Genomic DNA, 22,802 nt, shown 5'->3' on the forward strand with positions numbered 1-22,802 from the left:
GGGTCCGGGGAGGATAGTCGCACCGACTTCCTCTTGGGTCTTCGGCTCGGATGAGCTCGGCTCCTACCTCATGCTCGGAGCCCAGGGTTTCTGTGCGGGAGGATCGGACGGTACTCTTGGGTTCGTCCACTCGTTCTCGTCGGAGCCATGGTGCTTTCGATGCTATGAGGAGAGTTTTGTCTCCAAAGACAACGTCAGCATCGGTTCAGCTTTCCCTCTCCCCTCAAGCTCCTGTGTCTGCTTCTTTATCTACCGATCCCTCTAAGCGTAGAGACCCCGAGCCTCAAGTACCTCCACAGGGCATCCCCTGCTCTTCTGAGACCTCCCCAGATCCCCCCACTGAGGAGGTGCCCAGGAAGAGACTGTGCAAGAGAAGGCACTTAGACTTCCCACAGGAGTCTTTGACATCTGACACGGACTTAGATGAGTCAGAAGGATCCCCTCGATCCCCCTCTGAGGATATCTCCTTTGCAGAGATACTAGAGATCCTTAGTCAGAGGGGCGATTGGCAATCCAAGACCCCTACTGAGGATGAGTCTGTGCTCTTGAAGGCTTTTGGGTCTCAACCTTCCACTTATTGGGTGTCTCCGCCTTACAACAAGCTCATGGAACTGATCTCTCGTAAGGCGTGGGAGTCACCGGAGGCCATGGAACCTGTCCCTTGTAGACCCAATAAATTCATATCTGCCCCAGTGGACAAGACATTTTTGACAAAAGGAGTGCCTGTTGATGCCATGGTGGTAGCTGTAGCCACCAGAAAGGAAGTATCTGAGACATCCTCTTCTATCCGTCCCCCTAACAGAGATCCTAGAGTTATGGATAGATATGGGAAGCGCATGTTTAGTTCAGCGACTTTTTCTCTGCGATCACTGAACTACTTAACCCATTTTACAAGACTACAGAGAGATCTACTGAAAGAGCTAGGAGATACTCTCCAGGGTACGGTAGCTGCAGGAATGGCCGACAAAGTCAACGCCCAGCTCGTTACCCTAAATTCAGTGGTGAACTCGTCCATTCGTCTCATATCCTATGCAGCTGATGGTTCGAGTAGAGCCACTAGTTCGGGCATTGCTGTTTGAAGACAAGCCTGGATGCGTCTCTGTTCCTTTGCGGAACCCTTTAAGTCTTCCTTTATTAATACCCCATTCGATGGCTCATCACTGTTTGGGCCCAAAGTGAAGGAAACTTTAACCAGGTGTGAGCATGAAGGCAAGACCTTATCTGCCGTTGGGGTCCGTTTTTCCACCCCTACTTGGCCCTACCCCAAGGGCCCTGGGGGGGGGAATGTGGTTCCGAAAAACTCAGGCAGCCTTTCAGGACACATGTGGAGAAACCCCCTCTAGAGGCAGAGGAGGGGGTTATAATGGAAGACGCCATCCCCGTGGCAGAGGGGGTCCGCAGCAACAGGGTGACAGCGGTCAGTTCTCCGGTCAGTCCTACCAGCGCCCCTGAAAGGGGGCCCAACTGTTCGGCTCTGGAGGCAGTCGGGGGTCGCTTGTCTTTGTACCCAGAAGTCTGGCTAAACATAACATCGGATACTTGGGTACAAAGCATCATTTCCAGAGGATATTTCATACCGTTCTTTACCCCTCTCATTCCTATAAAGAAAATCTCAGATATTTCACCCAATCTCAGGGAACAAGCAATCGTAGAGGACCGCAGATTGCTAGAAAAAAAGAGTCATCCAACCAGTCCCAGCAGACCAAGTCGTATTCGGAACTTACTCAAGATTCTTTTTGGTACCAAAGAAAACAGGGGACTGGAGACCTATCTTGGACCTCAACATACTCAACCAGTTCATAAAGAAAGAGAAGTTCCAAATGGTCACGCTTCAATCCATTCTTCCCTTCTTAGGGAAAGGTGATTGGATGTGCTCCATAGATCTCAAGGACACGTACTGTCACATAAAGATGAACAGATACTCCAGAGATCATCTGCGCTTCTGGCTAGGAGCCAATCATTACCAGTTTCGAGCCCTGCCCTTTGGTCTCACTACAGCCCCTAGAGTTTTCACCAAATGCATGGCAGTGGTCACGGCTCACCTGCGGTGTCTAGGATTCCAGGTGTTTCCATACCTAGACGATTGGCTCATCACCGCTACCACCAGGCGTCAATTGACTCAGGCAACACAATACACTCTGACACTCTGCCATCAATTAGGCATTACAATCAACTTCAAAAAGTCTGCCTTATCGCCATCTCAGCATACCGTTTTTATAGGAGCAGAGTTAGATACCTCAACTACCACTCTACGTCTCCCTATTGAAAGAGTCTCTCTTCTCTGCCAAAATGTCAGCTCACTGGTGTCAAGGAACAAAGCTACAGCAGCGGAGGGTATTGAAAATACTAGGTTTGATGGTGGCAGCAATCCTGGCTATACCACTCGCAAGGATGCATATGCGAATTCTTCAAAGGCTCCTCTTCGCTCAGTAGTCTTACCAGAAACTATCAATGCACCACATGATTCTTATCACGGATTCTTGCAGGAGAGACCTTTGGTGGTGGTTGATGTCTCTTCATGTCACAATCGGAAGACCCTTTGATCTCCCGTCCCCCAGTAGCCACTGTGACCATGGACGCTTCCCTGGTAGGATGGGGGGGGGATTTTCAGGGAAACACTGCCCAAGGCACATGGACAGATGAAGAATCACATCTGCACATCAATGTTCTAGAGTTGAGAGTGGTACTTCTGGTGTTGCAGTACTTTCAGGACTATTTCCCTCTAGGGACTATTGCAATTCAGACCGACAACATGTCAGTAGTCTGGTACGTGAACAAGCAGGGCGGAACCAAGTCTTACCCCCTTTGTTGAGAAGCCCTCAGGGTCTGGCAATGGGCTGTGTCATCCCAGCATTTTCTGTTAGCATTGCACATCCTGGGGAAATCCAACGTGATAGTGGACAAGCTAAGCAGGGCAATACTACTCCCTCACGAGTGGTCTCTCAAACAACAGGTTGCGGAGTTGATTTTCCGCAAATGGGGCCAGCTTTGCTGCGACCTTTTTGCAAGCCACATCAATTCAAAATGCAGAAGCTACTTTTCCCTAATACCACCTCCTCGCCATCCCCCGAGAGACGCACTTTTACACGTTTGACCCCGGGTCTCCTTTATGCATTTCCACCCTTCCCATTAATACCCAGATTTTTGCAGAAAGCAAAATCGTTGGGAAGGACTGTTGTACTCATAGCCCCCTACTGCCCTCGACAGATTTGGTTTCCGTTTCTCTACCATCATCTGTTGGAAGATCCACGGAAGATCCACAGATCCTGGACCAAGTTCCGGACCTTCTGACTCACCCGTCAGGGGATCTTCATCCTTCTCTGCAGTCCCTCAAACTGACTGCTTGGCTAATCCACTTTCCCTAATTGCCAGGCTTCATTCAATTTCAGAAGATACAAGACAGATTCTTTTGTCTTCTCACAAGCCATCTACCAGGAAATTATATGGCAGTAAATGGAAAAGGTTCTCAATATGGGCCAACGCGCAGAACATTGACCCTTTCCGAGCTCCGCTATCTTCGATCTTAGAATTTCTAACAAAGATTTTTAAGGAAGGGGCAGCAGCTGCTACAGTTCGAGTTCAGTTAGCTGCTATCTCAAATTTTCACCTTGGTCTTGGTGGCTCAAATATTATGAGCCATAAATTATCTAAAACCTTCCTTAAAGGTGTTCTTCATATGAGACCTCCGATCAAAATTCCCTTTTCTCCCTGGAATTTAAACCTTATGCTGTCTCAAATTATTCTTCTCCATTTTGAACCAGCATCTTCTTGTGATTTAAAATTTTTATCTTGGAAAACAATATTTCTTGTGGCCATTACGTCTGCCCGCAGAGTGTCAGAACTTCAAGCATTATCTATCAGATCACCCTTCCTGATCTTCCATGCTGATAGAGTATCTCTCAGAACAAACCCCTCATTTTTACCTAAAGTCTGTTCTGAGTCAAATATCAATCAGATCATTGAACTGCCAGTCTTTTTCCCCAACCACTCTAGCAAATTGGAATATATGCTGCACAAACTTGATGTTCACAGACAGCTCAGATTTTATCTTGACAGAACTAAGGATATTAGGAAATCAGACCAACTTTTTGTATCCTTCTCAGAAGCAAGAAAAGGCAATCCGGTGGCTAAAACAACTTTATCTAAATGGTTATCCGATTGTATATCCTTTGTTTATGAGAATGTGAGCATGCCTTTAACGGACAAACCAAAAGCTCATTCTACCAGAGCTGTCTCTACCTGTTCTGCTTTTCAAGCTAAATTGCCCCTTGACAATATTTGCGCTGCAGCCACTTGGTCTAAGCCTCATACCTTTATCACACATTACAAAGTAGATAGGGCTTCAAAGGACAGGTCTTCCTTTGGTTCTACGGTACTGAAGAACATACTCCCATGAGCCACCCAAGGTTGAGAGTGCTAGGGACGCTACCCATCAGTGAGAATAAACGGCGAGATTTAACAACTTCACATATAGAAGTTATGTACTTACCATAACGTTCCATGTGAGTTGTTTATCTCGCCTTTATTCTCATGTCCCTCCCTCCTTCCCCCTCCTGGCTGATTGTTGACCTAGAGGCTAGTACCATCCTGGTTATTCAATATTTCTTCTTCCCCTTTGGGAAGTGTTCTTTGTATATATATATATATATATATATATATATATATATATATATATATATATATATATATATATATATATATATATATATATATATATATATATATATATATATATATGAGGGTATTTGTATGTTGTATATATGTATATATATATATATATATATATATATATATATATATATGTGTGTATATACTGTTATTCGCAGCAAACAAGATCTGAGGTAATTCCAGCAGTGCATTGTGGGATAAGGGGCTTGGTCTCGAGCTACTGGCAAACCTTGAGCTTGCTATCGGCCATGTCAGAGCCGAGGACCGGCTCCGAACCCATCAGTGAGAATAAAGGCGAGATAAACAACTCAACATGGAACGTTATGGTAAGTACATCTTCTACTTCTATTTTCCCCTCTCTGAATTGTTTTCAGATTGTATCACATTTATTTGTACTAACCAGAAAAATCCCTTGCCGGCTAAACCCAAGGCACATTCCACAAGAACTGTGGTGACTCCCACAGCCTTGTTTAGGTTTTCTTCTATTAATGACGTGATGTTGCTACCTGGACTTCTCTGCATACTTTTTTTAGCCATTACAAGTTGGATTGCCTTTCCAGATCCCAAATTTCTTTCAGCTTGAGGATTCTAAAAGATAGCCTGTTATGAGGTCACCTAGGAAAGTGTGTAGCTGTAATTCTGGCCCACGTGTCAAATTAGATGAAGTGAATAAGTAGGAGACTAAATTTATATACTTAACATAAGAAGAAAAGCTTTCTTTTATGTCCGTCCAATATGAGAACCCTCGCACCATCCCCCGTCCTTCCTTCTCTTATAAGTCATGAAGGATAGTCTGGGTTTCAATCAGAGTTTGATTATTGTTAAATCAAGCACTGGTTGTTGTATAGGTATCAGTTGAGATGTGAGGTAATTCATGGGAGAAAACATTCTTAAGGGCCTCTAGGCTGGAGCTGTGATGTTGCGGGGTCAGATATGACAAGTGGTTCAAGGACCCACGTGTCATATCAGACATGAATGAATGAAATAATATATTATTATGGTAGGTACATAACTTTAATTTTTTTCATCAACTAAATTACCTTTATTTTTTTCAGATCATGCAGATTATTAGATCTGTGAAAACATTTTCTGTTCTAAATCAATCCACAATTGAAGGAATTGAAGTCCTTGGTACAAAATTTCAGACTTTCTACCTTAAAATAAAAAAGAAGCAGTATGACATCTTGGATCCTCAACAGACAGAATTTGACATAGATTACGATGAGTTTATAACTCAAAGCCACGGTTTAGAAGTAAGTTTTGTTTATTTCTTATAGTTAAGACAGTATCAGTAAATAGAATCATAATCAAGAGTACTGAAATTAGTAACATTTTGAAGTATTTGAGTCTGAGTTATCTAAGTATATCCCTTCTGAATTTCACAGTTGTATGTACTCCACCACTACAGTGAGACTTCTTGGAATTCTTAGGGGTCAGGTTTTCCAACAAATCAGACCCGAGTAGTGAACAACAGCTAAGATCCAGGGAATGAATTTCAGACTGTTGCTGTTTCATAATGTGGGATAGGTGGCATGGTGTATTATCTTTTTCTGTCACAGTGAGTATGCCATCTCAGTTGTTTCATCAACCTGCCCCACTAAATACCCTAGTGATTTATTCATTTCACTTTCTATCAGGATAGATAGCGTCCCCCATCACCTCATTTCAAGATTTTCCTTCCAGAGGAGATTTACCTTTAATCACCTCATATTTGTACAGGATGGTGTTGAGAGCTGATCTCTGGGTGGTCATCATCTATCGGAGGGTTGGATTTTTTTAATTTGTATCCTACAGCCTTTCCCATGTTAGCCATTGAGCATGATGTAATGCTCGTGTGAATGCATATCTGTGTTTTTTTGTAGCTGAGGTGCTCAGTTAGGGAATAAATACTCCTTTGATGGATTTATACTTGACTGTCCTTTTGTAGTGAAATGCTGTGCTGTGCTTTCCACCAGGATGAGCTATTGCAACAGGACCAAGTCAACTTCTTTCTGGCATAGGTGAATTGGAATTGGCTATTCATTCCCATCCCTCTCTGACTGACTTCTTCTTGGCCCAAGCGTGGGTCATCTGGGCCATTAAAAATGTGGGGCATCTCAGGTGTATTCCTGGCTTTAGCTCTCTGCACCACAAAGCCATGGCTTCTTTGCTGCATGCCCATCTTATAGCTAAGAATCATAGTGGTCCTTTCAGCTGTAAAAAGAGCAAGCAAAAGACTCTGTGAGAATTTATGTGTAAATACAATGCAGTACATCAGCTAACTTCATTTGTGCTTCTGGCTGTTCACTGTAATAGGTTTATATTGAGCTATTAATCAGGTAGCTCATTTTATTCTAGTCTCAGGGTCCCATTTCTTCATTACCCTATGACATGAATAACTGCTACCTAAATCCCCCTTCTTTTAATGAAAGTTTGATGGGCCAGACCAGGGGTGAATGTACAATTTCCTGTCCATTCATCCAGGTTATGCTTGAAATGCATAATGGAAGTACTCTGTTTTACATCAAAGGGAAGTCTGTTCCATAAAAGAGGAATTCTTTCAGAAAGATATCGATCTTGCCAGTAGGTCCTGTTTATTTGGCAGTGGAAGTTCAGTTCCTTTATAGGTTCATAGGTGTGTACTAGGCTGGCCCTGGAGCCTTTACAAGCCTAGCCCATAGGATTACCCTGGCATTGTGCCACCCGACCTTAGTTCCCAGTGCCTCTGTCAAGTAGAGCCACTGGAGTGATCCCCGGGGTGAATTTTCCATTTCCCATCCACTCATCAAGATTTTTCTTGAAGAGGGCCAGTGAGGTGCTCTGTTTGACATGTAAGGGAAGTCTGTTCCATAGCATGGGCAGTCTCTGGGTTATGAACCTGTCCCTCCAGCATGTTCTGTTGATTATGGTATTGAGGTTGAGGTCTCTGGAGCTTGTGGTGTGGAGAGTTTGGGATTTCTTTAGATGTAGCATTTCTAAAAGAGCTGGATCAGACATGGATTTGTAAGTCAAGCAAAGATCACCTCTAAGTAGGCGATATGAGACAGAGTAGATGGAGTTTTTTTGAGTCTGTCCATATAGGATAAGTGTTTAAGGCCTAGGAACCTCTTTGTGAGGTACTTTTGCAGCCTCTGCAGTTGTTGCAGGTGTCTAGTGAAGTACATGCCAAATGGGGCATTGTACTCGATGATTGGCCTAATGAGGGAAGAGTGGAGGGAGACATTGACCTCTTTCTTCCTGGATGCAAAACCCTTAGTAATGAGATGTGCCACATAGAAGAACTTTCTGACCACAGTAGCAATATGGTGGTCAAAAGAGAGGTTGCTGTAAACCTGTTCCCAGATCTCTTATGACTCCTTCTGTGTTCAGTGGACTACCATCGATGTGGTAATTCATGGAAACCAGGTTTTTCCCAAAGGGGATGACACATTTTTTGGCATTGAGCTTAAGGCCATGGTTCTTACACCAGTCATTAGTCTCAGTGAGGCCTTTCTGTAGGATGTCAGCATCACTTGGGGAATTAATAATAGCTCCCAACTTGCAATCATCTGTGAACTTTGTCAGCCAGAATCCCTTCATGTTGGCCTGGACTTCAGAGAAGTAGATACCAAACAGAAGAGGACCCAGGACTGAACCCTATAGGACTGTACTCATGACAGGTCAGCAGTCTGACTTGGAGTCAGCTACTTCCACACTGTGAGTTCTATATGTAAGTGAGTTTGCAACCCACCTAGTGATAATGGGGTTGATGCCTAGCTTAGTGAGATTTTCTATGATTCCTGAGTGGGGAATGGTATCAAAGGCTTTGGCCAGCTCAAGGTAGGCTGTATGAACCACCTTGCCTTCATCCACAGCTCTGGTGACTGATTCAACAAAGTTAACCAGGCAGGCATGATCTACCCTTCACAAAACCCAACTGTGTGAGGTCCAGAGTTTGGAGATTCCCTGTATCCTTGTTTATTAGGTCCATGATGATGCGTTCCATAGCTTTGCATATCAAACTCATCAGGCTAATGGAGCGATAGCTCTCAGGGTCTGTAGTCACTCCTCCTTTGTGGAGAGGGATGACTGTAGCAGTGCGCCATTCAGTAGGGACAAAGTCTGAGGTGAGGCTGTGATTGAACAGGGCACACAGGTGAGGTGCTAGTTCACTCTGTAGTTCATGTAGAACACAGCCAGGGATATTGTCAGGTCCTATAGAAGCTGTATTCTTGGTCTTGGACAGTGCTGTTTTAACCTGTGGAGCAGTAATACTGGGTGCTACGCAAGCTACTGGTATTGTGATTGGTCCTTTGGTGGGGGAGAGAGGGGTAAAGTTGTCACTGAATCTGTCGGCCAGTATATTGGCAATATCTGTTGGTTCGGTATAGGAGGTACCATTGTGCAGTAGCTCAGAGCAAATCTGGGTATTGCTGTGGAGATTCTTTACATAACTATAGAAGGCCTTGTGGTTGTCTTTACTATCTGCTGCAATACTGTTTTCATAGCTAGCTTTAGAAAATTTGATGATGGATCTCAACTTTTTGTTGAGGCTGATAAGGGAGTTTTTCCAGTCTTGGGACGTCACCTTATTCTGCATCATTTTCCTCCTCCTGTTGTAGAGTCTGTTTATGGCAGGGGACCACCAGATTGGCTTCCTGTTTTTGGAGGAGGGCGTCTTGGTTCTATTGGGTATGGCGAGATGCATGCATTTGTGTACATGTTTGTACTGTGCATTCCTGTATGATTTGGCGGTCATGCAACTATTCTCCATTTGCATGGGTCCCATGAAGTTAGCCACCTCTGTTTTTAGGAGCCCACAGTTAGCTTTGGAGAAGTTTTTCATGGTGGTTACCTTTCCAGGGGTGGGGGTGTGTGGATTTCGAAGGTGATTAGTTTGAGGTCGCATCTAAACAGGGAGGAATTGACTATTGGTGAAGAGCAACGGTTGCCCATGTTAGTAATGACCAGGTCAAGGATGCTTCTACATCTAGTGGGGATAAGAATGAGCTGGTCAAGGACATTGGAATTAATGAATTACAGGAAACGTTGGGCAATTGTATTGGTACATGAGTAGTTTTCCCAGTTAATGGAGGAGTAGTTGAAGTCGCCCAGTATAAGATTGTTAGGTTGGACCCTAATATTTTCCAGGGTGCTTAGCAATGTGGAGTGTGAGTCTTGGGACATGGTTGGGGACCTATAGCAGGCAATGACCTGAATCGCTGTTTTACCCAATGTTAGCTGCACCTGAAGTATCTCTGATGTATTATGTTGGGCTACCAGACTGGAGGTGTGCGCATCCTTTATGAATATGGAAACACCCACCTCCTTTGGAGCTTCGGTCCAAATTCTGGGGCTGAAAGGTGTGGAATGTGTTATAGCCTGGTAGTGCAGGGGTGCTTTTTGCTGCCTTGAACCAGGTCTCTGTTACAGCACAAATGTTTCTCCATTTTAAGGAGTGCTTTGAGCGAGTGCATTTTGAGATGTAGACTTCTAGCATTGAGCAGCATGACCCTCAGATTGCATTTGTTTGTAGCTGTTACGGTGGTAATTTGGTCTTTGAAACACCCCCTAAAAAAGGCACTATATGGGTGGCAAGAGCCTTGGCCAGTATCCAGAAGCCAGGGGTGACATATGCAGGCCATCTGTGGCAAATGAGTGGGTATTTTGGATGTTGTTTGTTTTGCAGATGTGTAGTAGGTTACATAGGACTGGATCTTTCAAGGCTTTGAGTGCTTTGAGCGAGTGCATTTTGAGATGTACACTTCTAGCATTGAGCAGCATGACCCTCAGATTGCATTTGTTTGTAGCTGTTACGGTGGTAATTTGGTCTTTGAAACCCCCCTTAAAAAAAGGCACTATAGCGGTGGCAAGAGCCTTGGCCAGTATCCAGAAGCCAGGGGTGACATATGCAGGCCATCTCTGGCAAATGAGTGGGTATTTTGGATGTTGTTTGTTTTGCAGATGTGTAGTAGGTTACATAGGACTGGATCTTTCAAAGCTTTGAAGGTGAAGTAGGGGTCTCCCTTAAGAATCTGTAGGAAACAGAGAATAGCTAAAGTGCTTTAAAGCTGTCGGCATAGCCCAAGGAAAACATGCCATCAAATCTGTTAGTGAAGAATTGCTGCAGTTTTTTGAGTTGAGTAATTTGTTTAGACAAGCACACACTGAAAGAGCCAATATGAAGCGCCTTCATTTTTTACTGATGGGTTCGGAACTGGTTGGTTCTGACTCAGCCATTTTTACAAGCTCGAGGTCTTCAACCAGCTCATGTCTTATTCCCTATCCCACGATAGTCTAGTGCGTTCCCCAGATCTCGTTTGCCACTGAAATGGATCGAGCATTGGATTCCATCTCTGGCTAAGTCAGATTGTTTTTTTTTCCATTTGTATCTTGAATACATCTTAAGTTTGATATATCTTGTACTATTTTTACTAGTTGGATAGTTTTTCTTTCCTCTAAACGTCTTTCAAACGCTTTTTCCCTTAGGTATGTAGTGTGTGTTGTTACTGCTTTTGGCCAAAAGTATTGGGCCTCCTTTTCCCTATCCCATTTGTTAATAGAGTGCTTTATTCTTTTCTGGTAGTTAAAAATTTTTTTTTAGGTAGCTAATAAGGTTTCTTCTGTTATCAGTCTGCTTTTTCGGCTTGTGTGTTATTTGGTTTTCAGCCCATTTTAGTTAGTGGGCTATTCCTTTAAATTTGTTAGCCTTTTGTATTTTTTATAGGGGGCCATTTTGTAGTGTGCGATTGTGTGTTTACCTATTTCTCTCTTAGCTCGGCTCTTCTGAAAGAGCTAGTTAGCCCATTTAAATTAGAGGTCCCTTTTCTTCTGTGTGAGTTGTAAAAGAAAAAAAAACTGTGTTAATCTTTAGATCTGAAGTTCTGCTTGTGATATGTTGTTTCTTCTTCAAACTTTAGATATCTGTACCCAGCTTGTTTAAGTTATAGAGCTGCAGGAATTGTTTTTTTGATAGATTGTATTGTATTGGTTATTGTACTGTTAATGGGTACATTGTCTAAGCAAGGAAAAGATTTGAAACCTTCAGGGTTTAAAAAGTGCCCAAAGTGTGGACAGAAGATGTCGATTACTGATGGACACACAGATTGTGTATACTGCCTGAGGACAGTTGATTTACAAGAGAATTGTGCCATATGCCACTCCTTTAGCTCAAGGATACTCCAGGAGAGGAAAAATAAATTGATCTTAAAAGGATTGATAAAATCTTCCTTTACAGAAGCCCTAGAGAAGGGTCAAAGTTTACATGAAAAAGCTAAGTCGCCTGTATCAGACAAGACAAAATCTTCCAAGAGATCTTCTTTGACTTCTGAAGTGTCAGAGTCATCAAAAAAAAGACACCTAGAATGTCACCGACAGGGGTTAGACCTATTGGTTCTGAGGAACCATCTACCACAGCTCCACTGGTATCGGAGCCGTTGGTTTTGCAAATAAGGAGACGGTCCCCTGCATTGGAGCCGGTATCCTCTACACTAAGTTCTCTATTGTTGCAACTTACAGCATCAACAGTTCCCTCTTCTAGATCCTCCAGAAGCCTTTCTGATTTTGATGTGGATCGTGTGGGGGAGAGACTGTTGAAGACACCGGCGTTGGCCAGACTTTTGTCGGAACCGAGCCAGAGGGCCTTGGAACCAACTGCACCTGTTGCTACTACTTCAATTCCTCCTCCGACCCGAACAGCAGATGTTATGTGATCCTATCTCGCCTACATTCTGACTGATGGGTTCGGAGCCGATCCCTCGGCTCCGACTCGGCACGCTTATGCCAAAGAGCGAAGTCTCTTATTGGCTGAGCTTATTATATCCCAGGATGCACCACTACCAGTCCCCCAGATCTCGTTTGCCGCTAACAAGTGAAGACGTGGTCTCGAGCCGGCTGAGCTAAGTAGTGATTAATTTCACTAGTTTTTCTGTCAGGAATTTCTATTTTTCTTCAACAAAAGCTGTTTTAACAGCTATTCTTGTGTTTTGAGTGAGTTTGGTGGAATTTACTTAGTAAATTCTTGTGTTGTGAGTGTTGACTAGGAGTACCTCTTGTGTGTAAAGGCCTTTCCCGGTCTTTTTGATTGTAGGTGACTTCTGTTTTGTTAGGGATCTCGGATCCTTTATACAGTAATTAGTTTATCTTTCTTGTTAAAAAAAAAAGATCAAAGAAGAGAGAATTTCTTAATAATTTACAGTGTTTGTACTGTGTTTTTGAACTTTAATTCACCGGAATGTCTCAGGTACCTAGGCCTTCAGGCTTTAAAAAGTGCACCAAGTGCAACTTTAAAATGTCGATCACAGATGACCACTCTCTCTGTGTTTATTGTTTGGGTGCAAAGCATTTGCAGGAGTCCTGCAGCGTGTGTCACGCTTTTTCCTCGAGGGTCCTCCAAGAGAGGAAAAATAAGCTCATATTAAAAGGTCTTGTAAAACCCTCATTCGAAGAAGCTTTAGCATCCTCTCCTTCTCCCGCTAAAAAGAAAAGGGCGTCGGCTCCGACCAGTCCGTCGGATCCGACCGCCAAAAGACATAGGCAGGCTTCTCCTTCGGCTCCAAGGACTTCGGAGCCGAGGGCGGAACGTCTGCCTCGATGCCACCAGTCTCGACTCCTCTGGCTTCGGAGCCGATGGCTGGGGCATCGAGGCGGGTCACCTTCGTCGGCTCCACTGGTCTCGGAGCCGACAAAGGTTGTCCGCTCAGACACTTCCTCCTCGGCGCCGAAGTCCTCCTCGGCACCGATGGAAACTAGTGTGGATATTCCTTCGGCGCCGATAGTCATCGAGTCGCCTCGGAGCCAGTCCCCTAGCCCCTTGGGGCCGTTGGAGAGGCCATCTCGAACCCGTTCAGTATCCTCTAGGTCATCGAGGATGTCAGATTCGGACATAGACAGGGTGCTCCAAAGACTGTTCCAGTCCCCAGTCTTTCAAAATTTGTTTCGCTCCGACCCAGTTGGCTTCGGAGCCGATGGCCCATGCCCATGTCATTGCTATTCCTCCTCCGACCGCTTCGGCTCCGTCGGAGCAGGTGCTGTTGGAGCCGGTGGAGATCTTAGGGTCGGCTCCGACCCTTACTCCAACCCCGGCCTTCGGGTCCGAGTTTGGTACACGGACTTCTTCGGCTGGACCTGGGGGTGATGTTTCGGGACCTATGCTGTCGGTTCCGAGCCTCCCTCTCGGTGCTTCGGCTGCGGGACTTCCGTCTGCTATCATGGCTCCGGGGACCGGACACTCCCAGGATTCTGGGGGTCCGGCTTTCAGAGCTATGTGGAGTGCCTTGGCCAAGTCTTCTTCGGCCATCTCTCCGGCTTTACCGGCACCTTCCCTGGGCGTGGAGACTGGGTCTTTGGCAGTTCCCCTGTCCTTAGGCAGCGGAGCCCTGGGCCTGAGATTACCCCCATTGGGGTTCCCCTCCTCCTGAGGGTTCTTCGGAGTTGTCTTCAGAGGAGCCCCCAAGGAAGAGATCATGCAAGAGGAAGCACGTGGACTCCCCCGAGTCTATTACATCGGACACTGATCTTGATGATGCGGAGGGGTCCCAGTCGCCTCGGATGATGTCTCATTTGCAGACATCTTAGAGATCCTCAAACAACGAGGCGGCTGGATATCCAAACCCCCCTCTGCTGATGAGTCAGTGCTCCTCAAGGCCTTCGGGGCTCAGCCCTCCGCCTCCTGGGTGTCTCCGCCCTTTGACGAGCTCCTGGATTTAGTTTGTCGGAGGGCGTGGGAACATCCAGATACCGTGGAGCCAGTCCCTTCTCGTCCTAACAAATTTTTGTCTGCCCCACCCGAGAAGGAGTTCCTCACTAAAGGCGTGGCTGTAGATGCCATGGTGGTGGCATCTGCTACACAACAGGACATGGCAGAGGCTTCAACGTCCGTCCATCCACCTAATAAGGAGTCTAGGAGCATGGACCGGTACGGGAAGCGCACCCTGACTTCAGCGGCCTTTACTTTAAGGTCCCTGAATTATTTGGCACATTTTACCAGGCTTCAGAGGGATCTGGTCAAGGAGCTGTCAGATTCCCTCTCAGGTAACCTACCTGAGCAGCTAGCCCAGTCGGTTAGCTCTCAGTTGGCTATCCTTGCTTCAATTTCTAACTCGTCCATGAGGCTCATTTCATGCGGCCGAAGGCGGGTAGAGCGGCAGGCACAGGCGTTGCTCACGGAGACAAGCCTGGCTCCGTTTGTGTCGTTATGGAGGCCTTCAAGTCTTCCTTCCGACGCTCCCTTTGATGGGTCCTCTTTATTTGGACCCAAGGTTAAAGACACTCTTACCGCTGTGAGCAAGAAGGAAAAACTTTATCTGCCGTAGGTGCACGTTATTCCACTCCCTTTCGGCCTTATCCCAAGGCTAAAGGAGGAGGGAAGATGTGGTTCCCAAAATCACGTAAGTTTTTCCATCAACAGCAGGAAGATTCCCCTTCCAGAGGCAGAGGACGGGGAAATTTTTCTGGGAGACGCCGTCCCAGAGGCGGCAGAGGGCCCCGCAATTCTGGAGACCGCGAGTCCTTTCGTGGCTCTTCAGCCTCCCACACTTCATGAGGGATTGCCCGGCTGTGCTGCTCCAGAGCCAGTCGGGTGCCGTTTTGCCAAGCACCTAAAAGCCTGGGAGTCAATCACTCAGGACAAATGGGTGCTTCGGATTATTGCCGGAGGTTACACCATCCCCTTCACACACTCACCCCCACCGTCCAAAAAAATCCCGGACCCACCACCCAGTCAAAGGGAAATTGCAGCCGCAGAAGCTTTAAAGCTGCTAGAAAAAGGAGTCATCCAACCGGTCCCCACAGACCAGATCGGATCCGGAAATTACTCAAGGTTCTTTTTAGTGCCAAAAAAGACAGGGGACCTGAGACCAATATTGGATCTCAGCAGACTAAACCAATCCGTCACAAAATCCAAATTCCGAATGGTCACGTTACAGTCCATTCTCCCATTGTTGGAGAAGGATGTTTGGATGTGCTCCATAGATCTCAAGGACGCCTATTATCACATACCGATACATCGGGCGTCCAGGAAGTATCTGCGCTTCAGCCTGGGAGACAGTCATTTCCAATTTTGTGCTCTGCCCTTTGGTCTCACAACAGCCCCCAGGGTGTTCACCAAATGTTTGGCAGTAGTAACTGCTCACCTGAGGAGTCTTGGATTCCAAGTGTTTCCCTATCTGGACGACTGGCTCCTGACTGCCACCACCAGTCATCTACTAATGGACAACCTCAAAGCCACCATCTCCTGGGTGCTACCCTGGGAATTACATTCAATTGGTCAAAGTCTGTCTTGCTGCCCTCTCAGCGCATAAGGTTCATAGGAGCAGAGATAGACTCAAAATTGATGCGCGTTTTTCTTCCTACCGAAAGGATCCAAACTTTACAAGGCCAAGTTCAAGCCCTGATTTCAAAATCCAAGGCCCCAGCCAGGATGGTCCTACAAGTCTTAGGTTCGATGTCTGCCACGGTTCTTCTAGTTCCTCTGGCAAGATTGCACATGAGAATTCTTCAGTGGCTATTATCGACTCAATGGTCTTTTCAGGATCTTCCCCTCAATCACCCCATTATGATTACAGAAACATGCAAACGGGACCTTCGCTGGTGGCTTCAGACATCCAATCTAAATCAGGGAAGTCCTTTTGTTATTCCCTCTCCAGTGGTCACCCTGACGACAGATGCCTCCCAGACAGGGTGGGGGGGGGGCATTGTCTGGGCAGGTTAGTTCAGGGCTCCTGGCTTCCAGACGAAACTTTTCTCCACATCAATGTATTGGAGATGAGGGCTGTACTTCTGTCCCTACAGGCCTTACACAACTTTCTCCCTCAGGGCATAATCGCCATCCACACAGACAACATGTCGGTGGTCTGGTATCTAAACAAACAAGGAGGGACCAGATCTTACCCCCTTTGCAGAGAGGCCATGAGGGTGCGGGAATGGGCTGTAGCTACCAGCCGTTTCTTGGTAGCGACCCACATTCCGGGGAAATCAAATATATTGGCAGACAGATTAAGCAGGACAATTCTCTCTCCTCACGAGTGGTCCCTAAACGAAACAGTAGCAGCTCAGGTTTTCAGGAGATGGGGGACGCCGTGCTGCGACCTGTTTGCAACACCACAAAACACAAAGTGCAAAAGGTTCTTCTCCTTGACTCCACATCAGGGGGAAGCAGCTATGGATGCTCTAGCACAACCTTGGCCAACAGGGCTACTTTATGCCTTTTCTCCGATTCCACTTCATTCCAAAGTCATTCAGAAAGCTTCTCAATTGGGGTCCAAAATGATACTGATTGCTCCGCACTGGCCTCGTCAGGTATGGTTTCCCTACCTGAAGAAACATGCGGTGGACGATCCTTGGACTTCAGATCTAACTCTGGATCTGCTAATTCATCAGTCGGGATGACATCAGTCCCTTCACTCCTTGAAGTTGACAGCTTGGCTCCTCCACTTCCGACTTTAGTTAGAAATCACACATTAGACCCGGAAGTTATTCACATTTTATCTTCAGCCCACAAACCCACCACTAAGAAATTGTACCTCAGTAAGTGGAAGAGGTTTGCTATCTGGGCTCAACTCAGGGGCTTAGACCCTATCACTACTCCGATCCCAGAGGTTTTGAAATTCTTAACATCCCTGTTTAATCAAGGATCTTCTGTCTCTACTATTAAAGTCCAACTAGCGGCTATCTCTAAATTTCACGAATCCATGGATCCTCCATTGATGAGCAGCAGATTATGCAAAACTTTCATTAAAGGTGCGGGCCTGTTAAGACCCCCAGTTTTTCATCCTGCGCCTCCGTGGGATCTTGATTTCGTGCTTCGTGCATTAACATCTTCCCCTTTCGAACCGGCTGCTACATGTGAGTTAAAATATCTGTCTTGGAAAACTGCATTCTTAGTTGCAATTACCTCTGCAAGAAGAGTTTCAGAGCTCCAAGCCCTATCTATCAAACCACCGTATTTGATTTTTCACAAGGATAGAGTATCACTTAGGCCTAATCCATCTTTTGTCCCAAAGGTCTGTTCTAATCTCTGTCTCCAACAATCTCTAGAACTACCAGATGTTATGTGATCCTATCTCGCCTACATTCTGACTGATGGGTTCGGAGCTGATCCCTCGGCTCCGACTCGGCACGCTTATGCCAAAGAGCGAAGTCTCTTATTGGCTGAGCTTACTATATCCCAGGATGCACCACTACCAGTCCCCCAGATCTCGTTTGCCGCTAACTTGCGAAGACGTGGTCTCGAGCTGGCTGAGCTGAGTAGTATTTATTTACTAACTTTTTTCTGTCAGAATTTTGTTGTTCTTGTCATAAAAGCTGTTTTAACGGCTATTCTTCACTTTGTGGTGTGTTTGGAGTTTTGTGAGAACTTTGTAGTGTGATTGGCCGTTGATTTGATTTCAGGCCTCCTTCATCTTAGGGCCTTCGGTCAGTCAACCCCCCTTAAACCTTAGAGGGTTTCAAAGTACCCTTGACTTAATTGTTACGGATTGTTTACCTAATCGGCAGCTGTAAACCGATTTTTAGGTAGTGTCAGTTTGATTAGAAAATCAAGTGGATAGTGTTGGTTTTTCTGTCAGGGATTACTGTTTTTGCTATAATGTCTCAGAATCCTAGGCCTTCGGGCTTCAAAAAATGCACCAAATGTAATTTTAAAATGTCAATCACAGATGACCACTCTCTCTGTGTTTATTGTTTGGGTGCAAAACATTTACAAGAGTCATGCAGCGTGTGTCACGCTTTTTCCTCAAGGGTCCTCCAGGAGAGGAAAAATAAACTTATTCTTAAAGGCTTAATAAAACCCTCCTTCGAAGAAGCTCTAGCATCCTCTCCTTCTCCAACTAAAAGAAAAAGGCGGCTCCGACCAGTCCGTCGGATCCGCCGCCAAAAGACATAGGCAGGCTTCTCCTTCGGCTCCAAGGACTTGAGCCGAGGGCGAACGGTCTGCCTCGATGCCACCAGTCTCGACTCCTCTGGCTTGGAGCCGATGGCTGGGGCATCGAGAGGCGGGTCACCTTCGCCGGCTCCACTGGTCTCGGAGCCGACTAGGGTTGCCCGCCAGACACTTCCTCCTCGGCGCCAAAGTCCTCCTCGGCACCGATGGAAACTAGTGTGGGTATTCCTTCGGCGCCGATAGTCATCGAGTCGCCTCGGAGCCGGTCCCCTAGTCCTTTGGGGCCGTTGGAGAGGCCATCTCGAACCCGTTCAGTATCCTCTAAGTCCTCGAGGATGTCGGATTCGGATATAGACAGGGTGCTCCAAAGACTGTTCCAGTCCCCAGTCTTTCAAAAATTTGTTTCGGCTCCGACCCAGTTGGCTTCGGAGCCGATAGCCCATGCCCATCCCATTGCTGTTCCTCCTCCGACCGCTTCGGCTCCGTCGGAGCAGGTGCTGTTGGAGCCGGTGGAGATCTTAGGGTCGGCTCCGACCCTTACTCCAACCCGGGCCTTCGGGTCCGAGTTTGGTACACGGACTTCTTCGGCTGGACCCGGGGGTGATGTTTCGGGACCTATGCTTTCGGTTCCGAGCCTCCCTCTCGGTGCTTTGGCTGCGGGATTGCCGTCTGCTATCATGGCTCGAGACTGGACACTCCCAGGATTCTGGGGTCCGGCTTTCAGAGCTATGAGGAGTGCCTTGGCCAAGTCTTCGCCATCTCTCCGGCTTTACTGGCACCTTCCTGGGTGTGGAGACTGGGTCTTTGGCAGTTCCCTGTCCGTAGGCAGCGGAGCCCCTGGGCCTGAGGTTACCCCCATTGGGGTTTCCCCTCCTCCTGAGGGTTCTTCGGAGTTGTCTTCGGAGGAACCCCCAAGGAAGAGATCGTGCAAGAGGAAGCACGTGGACTCCCCCGAGTCTATTACATCTGACACTGATCTTGATGATGCGGAGGGGTCCCCGAAGTCGTCCTCGGATGATGTCTCATTTGCAGACATCTTAGAGATCCTCAAACAACGAGGCGGCTGGATATCCAAACCCCCCTCTGCTGATGAGTCAGTGCTCCTCAAGGCCTTTGGGGCTCAGCCCTCCGCCTCTTGGGTGTTTCCGCCCTTCGACGAGCTCCTGGATTTAGTTTGTCGAAGGGCGTGGGAACATCCAGATACCGTGGAACCAGTCCCTTCTCGTCCTAATAAATTTTTATCTGCTCCACCCGAGAAGGAGTTCCTCACTAAAGGCGTGGCTGTAGATGCCATGGTGGTGGCATCTGCTACACAACAGGACGTGGCAGAGGCTTCAACGTCCGTCCATCCTCCTAATAAGGAGTCTAGGAGCATGGACAGGTACGGGAAGTGCACCCTGACTTCAGCGGCCTTTACTTTAAGGTCTCTGAATTATTTGGCACATTTTACCAGGCTTCAGAGGGATCTGGTCAAGGAGCTGTCAGATTCCTCTCGGTAACCTACCTGAGCAGCTAGCCCAGTCGGTTAGCTCTCAGTTGGCTATCCTTACGTCAATTTCTAACTCGTCCATGAGGCTCATTTCCTATGCGGCAAGGGGCGGTAGAGCGGCAGGCACAGGCGTGGCTCACGGAGACAAGCCTGGCTCTGCTTGTGTCAGTTTGGAGGCCTTCAAGTCTTCCTTCGCCGACGCTCCCTTGGATGGGTCCTCTTTGTTTGGACCCAAGGTTAAAGACACCCTTACCGGCTGTGAGCAAGAGGGAAAAACTTTATCTGCCGTAGGTGCCCGTTATTCCACTCCCTTTCGGCCTTATCCCAAGGCTAAAGGAGGGGGAAAATGTGGTTCCGTAAATCACGTAAGTTTTTTCCTCAACAGCAGGAAGATTCCCCTTCCAGAGGCAGAGGACGGGGAAATTTTTCTGGGAGACGCCGTCCCAGAGGCGGCAGAGGGCCCCGCAATTCTGGAGACCGCGAGTCCTTTCGTGGCTCTTCAGCCTCCCACACATCATGAGGGATTGCCCGGCTGTGCTGCTCCGGAGCCAGTCGGGTGCCGTTTTGCCAAGCACCTAAAAGCCTGGGAGTCAGTCACTCAGGACAGATGGGTGGTTCGGATCATTGCCGGAGGTTACACCATCCCATTCACATGCTCACCCCCACCGTCCAAAAAAATCCCGGACCCACCACCCAGTCAAAGGGAAATTGCAGCCGCAGAAGCTTTAAAGCTGCTAGAAAAAGGAGTCATCCAACCGGTCCCCACAGACCAGATCGGATCCGGAAATTACTCGAGGTTCTTTTTAGTGCCAAAAAAAGACAGGGGACCTGAGACCAATATTGGATCTCAGCAAACTGAACCAATCCGTCACGAAATCCAAATTCCGAATGGTCACGTTACAATCCATTCTCCCATTGTTGGAGAAGGAGGTTTGGATGTGCTCCATAGACCTCAAGGACGCCTATTATCACATACCGATTCATCAGGCATCCAGGAGGTATCTGCGCTTCAGCCTGGGAGTCAGTCATTTCCAATTTTGTGCACTGCCCTTTGGTCTCACCACAGCCCCCAGGGTGTTCACCAAGTGTTTGGCAGTAGTGACTGCTCACCTGAGGAGTCTTGGATTCCAAGTGTTTCCCTATCTGGACGACTGGCTCCTGACTGCCACCACCAGGCATCTACTAATGGACAACCTCAAAGCCACCATCTCCCTGGGTGCTACCCTGGGGATTACATTCAATTGGTCAAAGTCTGTCTTGCTGCCCTCTCAGCGCATAAGGTTCATAGGAGCAGAGATAGACTCAAAATTGATGCGCGTTTTTCTTCCTACCGAAAGGATCCAAACTTTACAGGGCCAAGTTCAAGCTCTGATTTCAAGATCCAAAGCCCCAGCCAGGATGGTCCTACAAGTTTTAGTTTCAATGTCTGCCACGGTTCTTTTAGTTCCTCTGGCAAGATTGCACATGAGGATTCTTCAGTGGCTATTGTCAACTCAATGGTCCTTTCAGGACCTTCCCCTCAATCATCCCATCATGATTACAGAAACATGCAAACGGGACCTTCGCTGGTGGCTTCAGACATCCAATCTAAATCAAGGAAGCCCCTTTGTTATTCCCTCTCCAGTGGTTACCCTGACGACAGATGCCTCCCAGATAGGGTGGGGGCATTGTCTGGGCAGGTTAGTTCAGGGCTCCTGGCTTCCAGACGAAGCTCTTCTCCACATCAATGTGTTGGAGATGAGGGCTGTACTTCTGTCCCTACAGGCCTTACACAAGTTTCTTCCTCAGGGCATCATCGCCATCCACACAGACAACATGTCGGTGGTCTGGTATCTAAACAAACAAGGAGGGACCAGATCTTACCCCCTTTGCAGAGAGGCCATGAGGGTGTGGGAATGGGCTGTAGCTACCAACCGCTTCTTGGTAGCGACCCACATTCCGGGAAATCAAATATATTGGCAGACAAATTGAGCAGGACAATTCTCTCTCCTCACGAGTGGTCCCTAAACGAAACAGTAGCAGCTCAGGTTTTCAGGAGATGGGGAACGCCGTGCTGCGATCTATTTGCAACACCACTAAACATGAAGTGCAAAATGTTCTTCTCCTTGACTCCACATCAAGGGGAAGCAGCTATGGATGCTCTAGCACAACCTTGGCCAACAGGACTACTTTATGCCTTTCCTCCGATACCACTTCTCTCCAAAGTCATTCAAAAAGCTTCTCAATTGGGGTCCACAATGATACTGATTGCTCCATACTGGCCTCGTCAGGTATGGTTTCCCTACCTGAAGAAACATGCGGTGGACGATCCTTGGATGTTAGATCTAACTCCGGATCTGCTAATCCATCAGTCGGGACGACAGCATCAGTCCCTACACTCCTTGAAGTTGACAGCCTGGCTCCTCCACTTCCGACCTTAGTCAGAAGTCACACATTAGACCCGAAGTTATTCACATTTTATCTTCAGCCCACAAACCCACCACTAACAAATTGTACCTCAGTAAGTGGAAGAGGTTTGCTATCTGGGCTCAACTCAGGGGCTTAGACCCTATCACTGCTCCAATCCCGGAAGTTTTGAAATTCTTAACATCCCTGTTTAATCAAGGATCTTCTGTCTCTACTATTAAAGTCCAACTGGCGGCTATCTCTAAATTCCACGAATCCATGGATCCTCCATTGATGAGCAGCAGATTATGCAAGACCTTTATTAATGGTGCGGGCCTGTTAAGACCCCCCAGTTTTTCATCCTGCGCCTCCGTGGGATCTTGATTTGGTGCTTCGTGCATTAACATCTCCCCCTTTCGAACC

At 47.0% G+C, this 22,802-nt stretch overlaps 1 protein-coding gene across 1 annotated transcript in view; it reads left to right on the top strand.

Moving 5' to 3' along the window:
• The window catches only part of LOC122816787 (dynein axonemal heavy chain 8-like), a 9,517,065-nt gene that overhangs the window by 1,376,499 nt on the left and 8,117,764 nt on the right, over nucleotides 1–22,802 (top strand). The window contains 1 exon segment of the mRNA XM_044089814.1: nucleotides 5,724–5,921. Within this exon segment, the coding sequence (XP_043945749.1) occupies nucleotides 5,724–5,921 (198 nt within the window).

Source organism: Protopterus annectens, chromosome 1.part1 (genome assembly GCF_019279795.1).
Source record: "Protopterus annectens isolate FY-2018-M chromosome 1.part1, PAN1.0, whole genome shotgun sequence".
Classification (NCBI taxonomy): Eukaryota; Metazoa; Chordata; order Ceratodontiformes; family Protopteridae; genus Protopterus; species Protopterus annectens.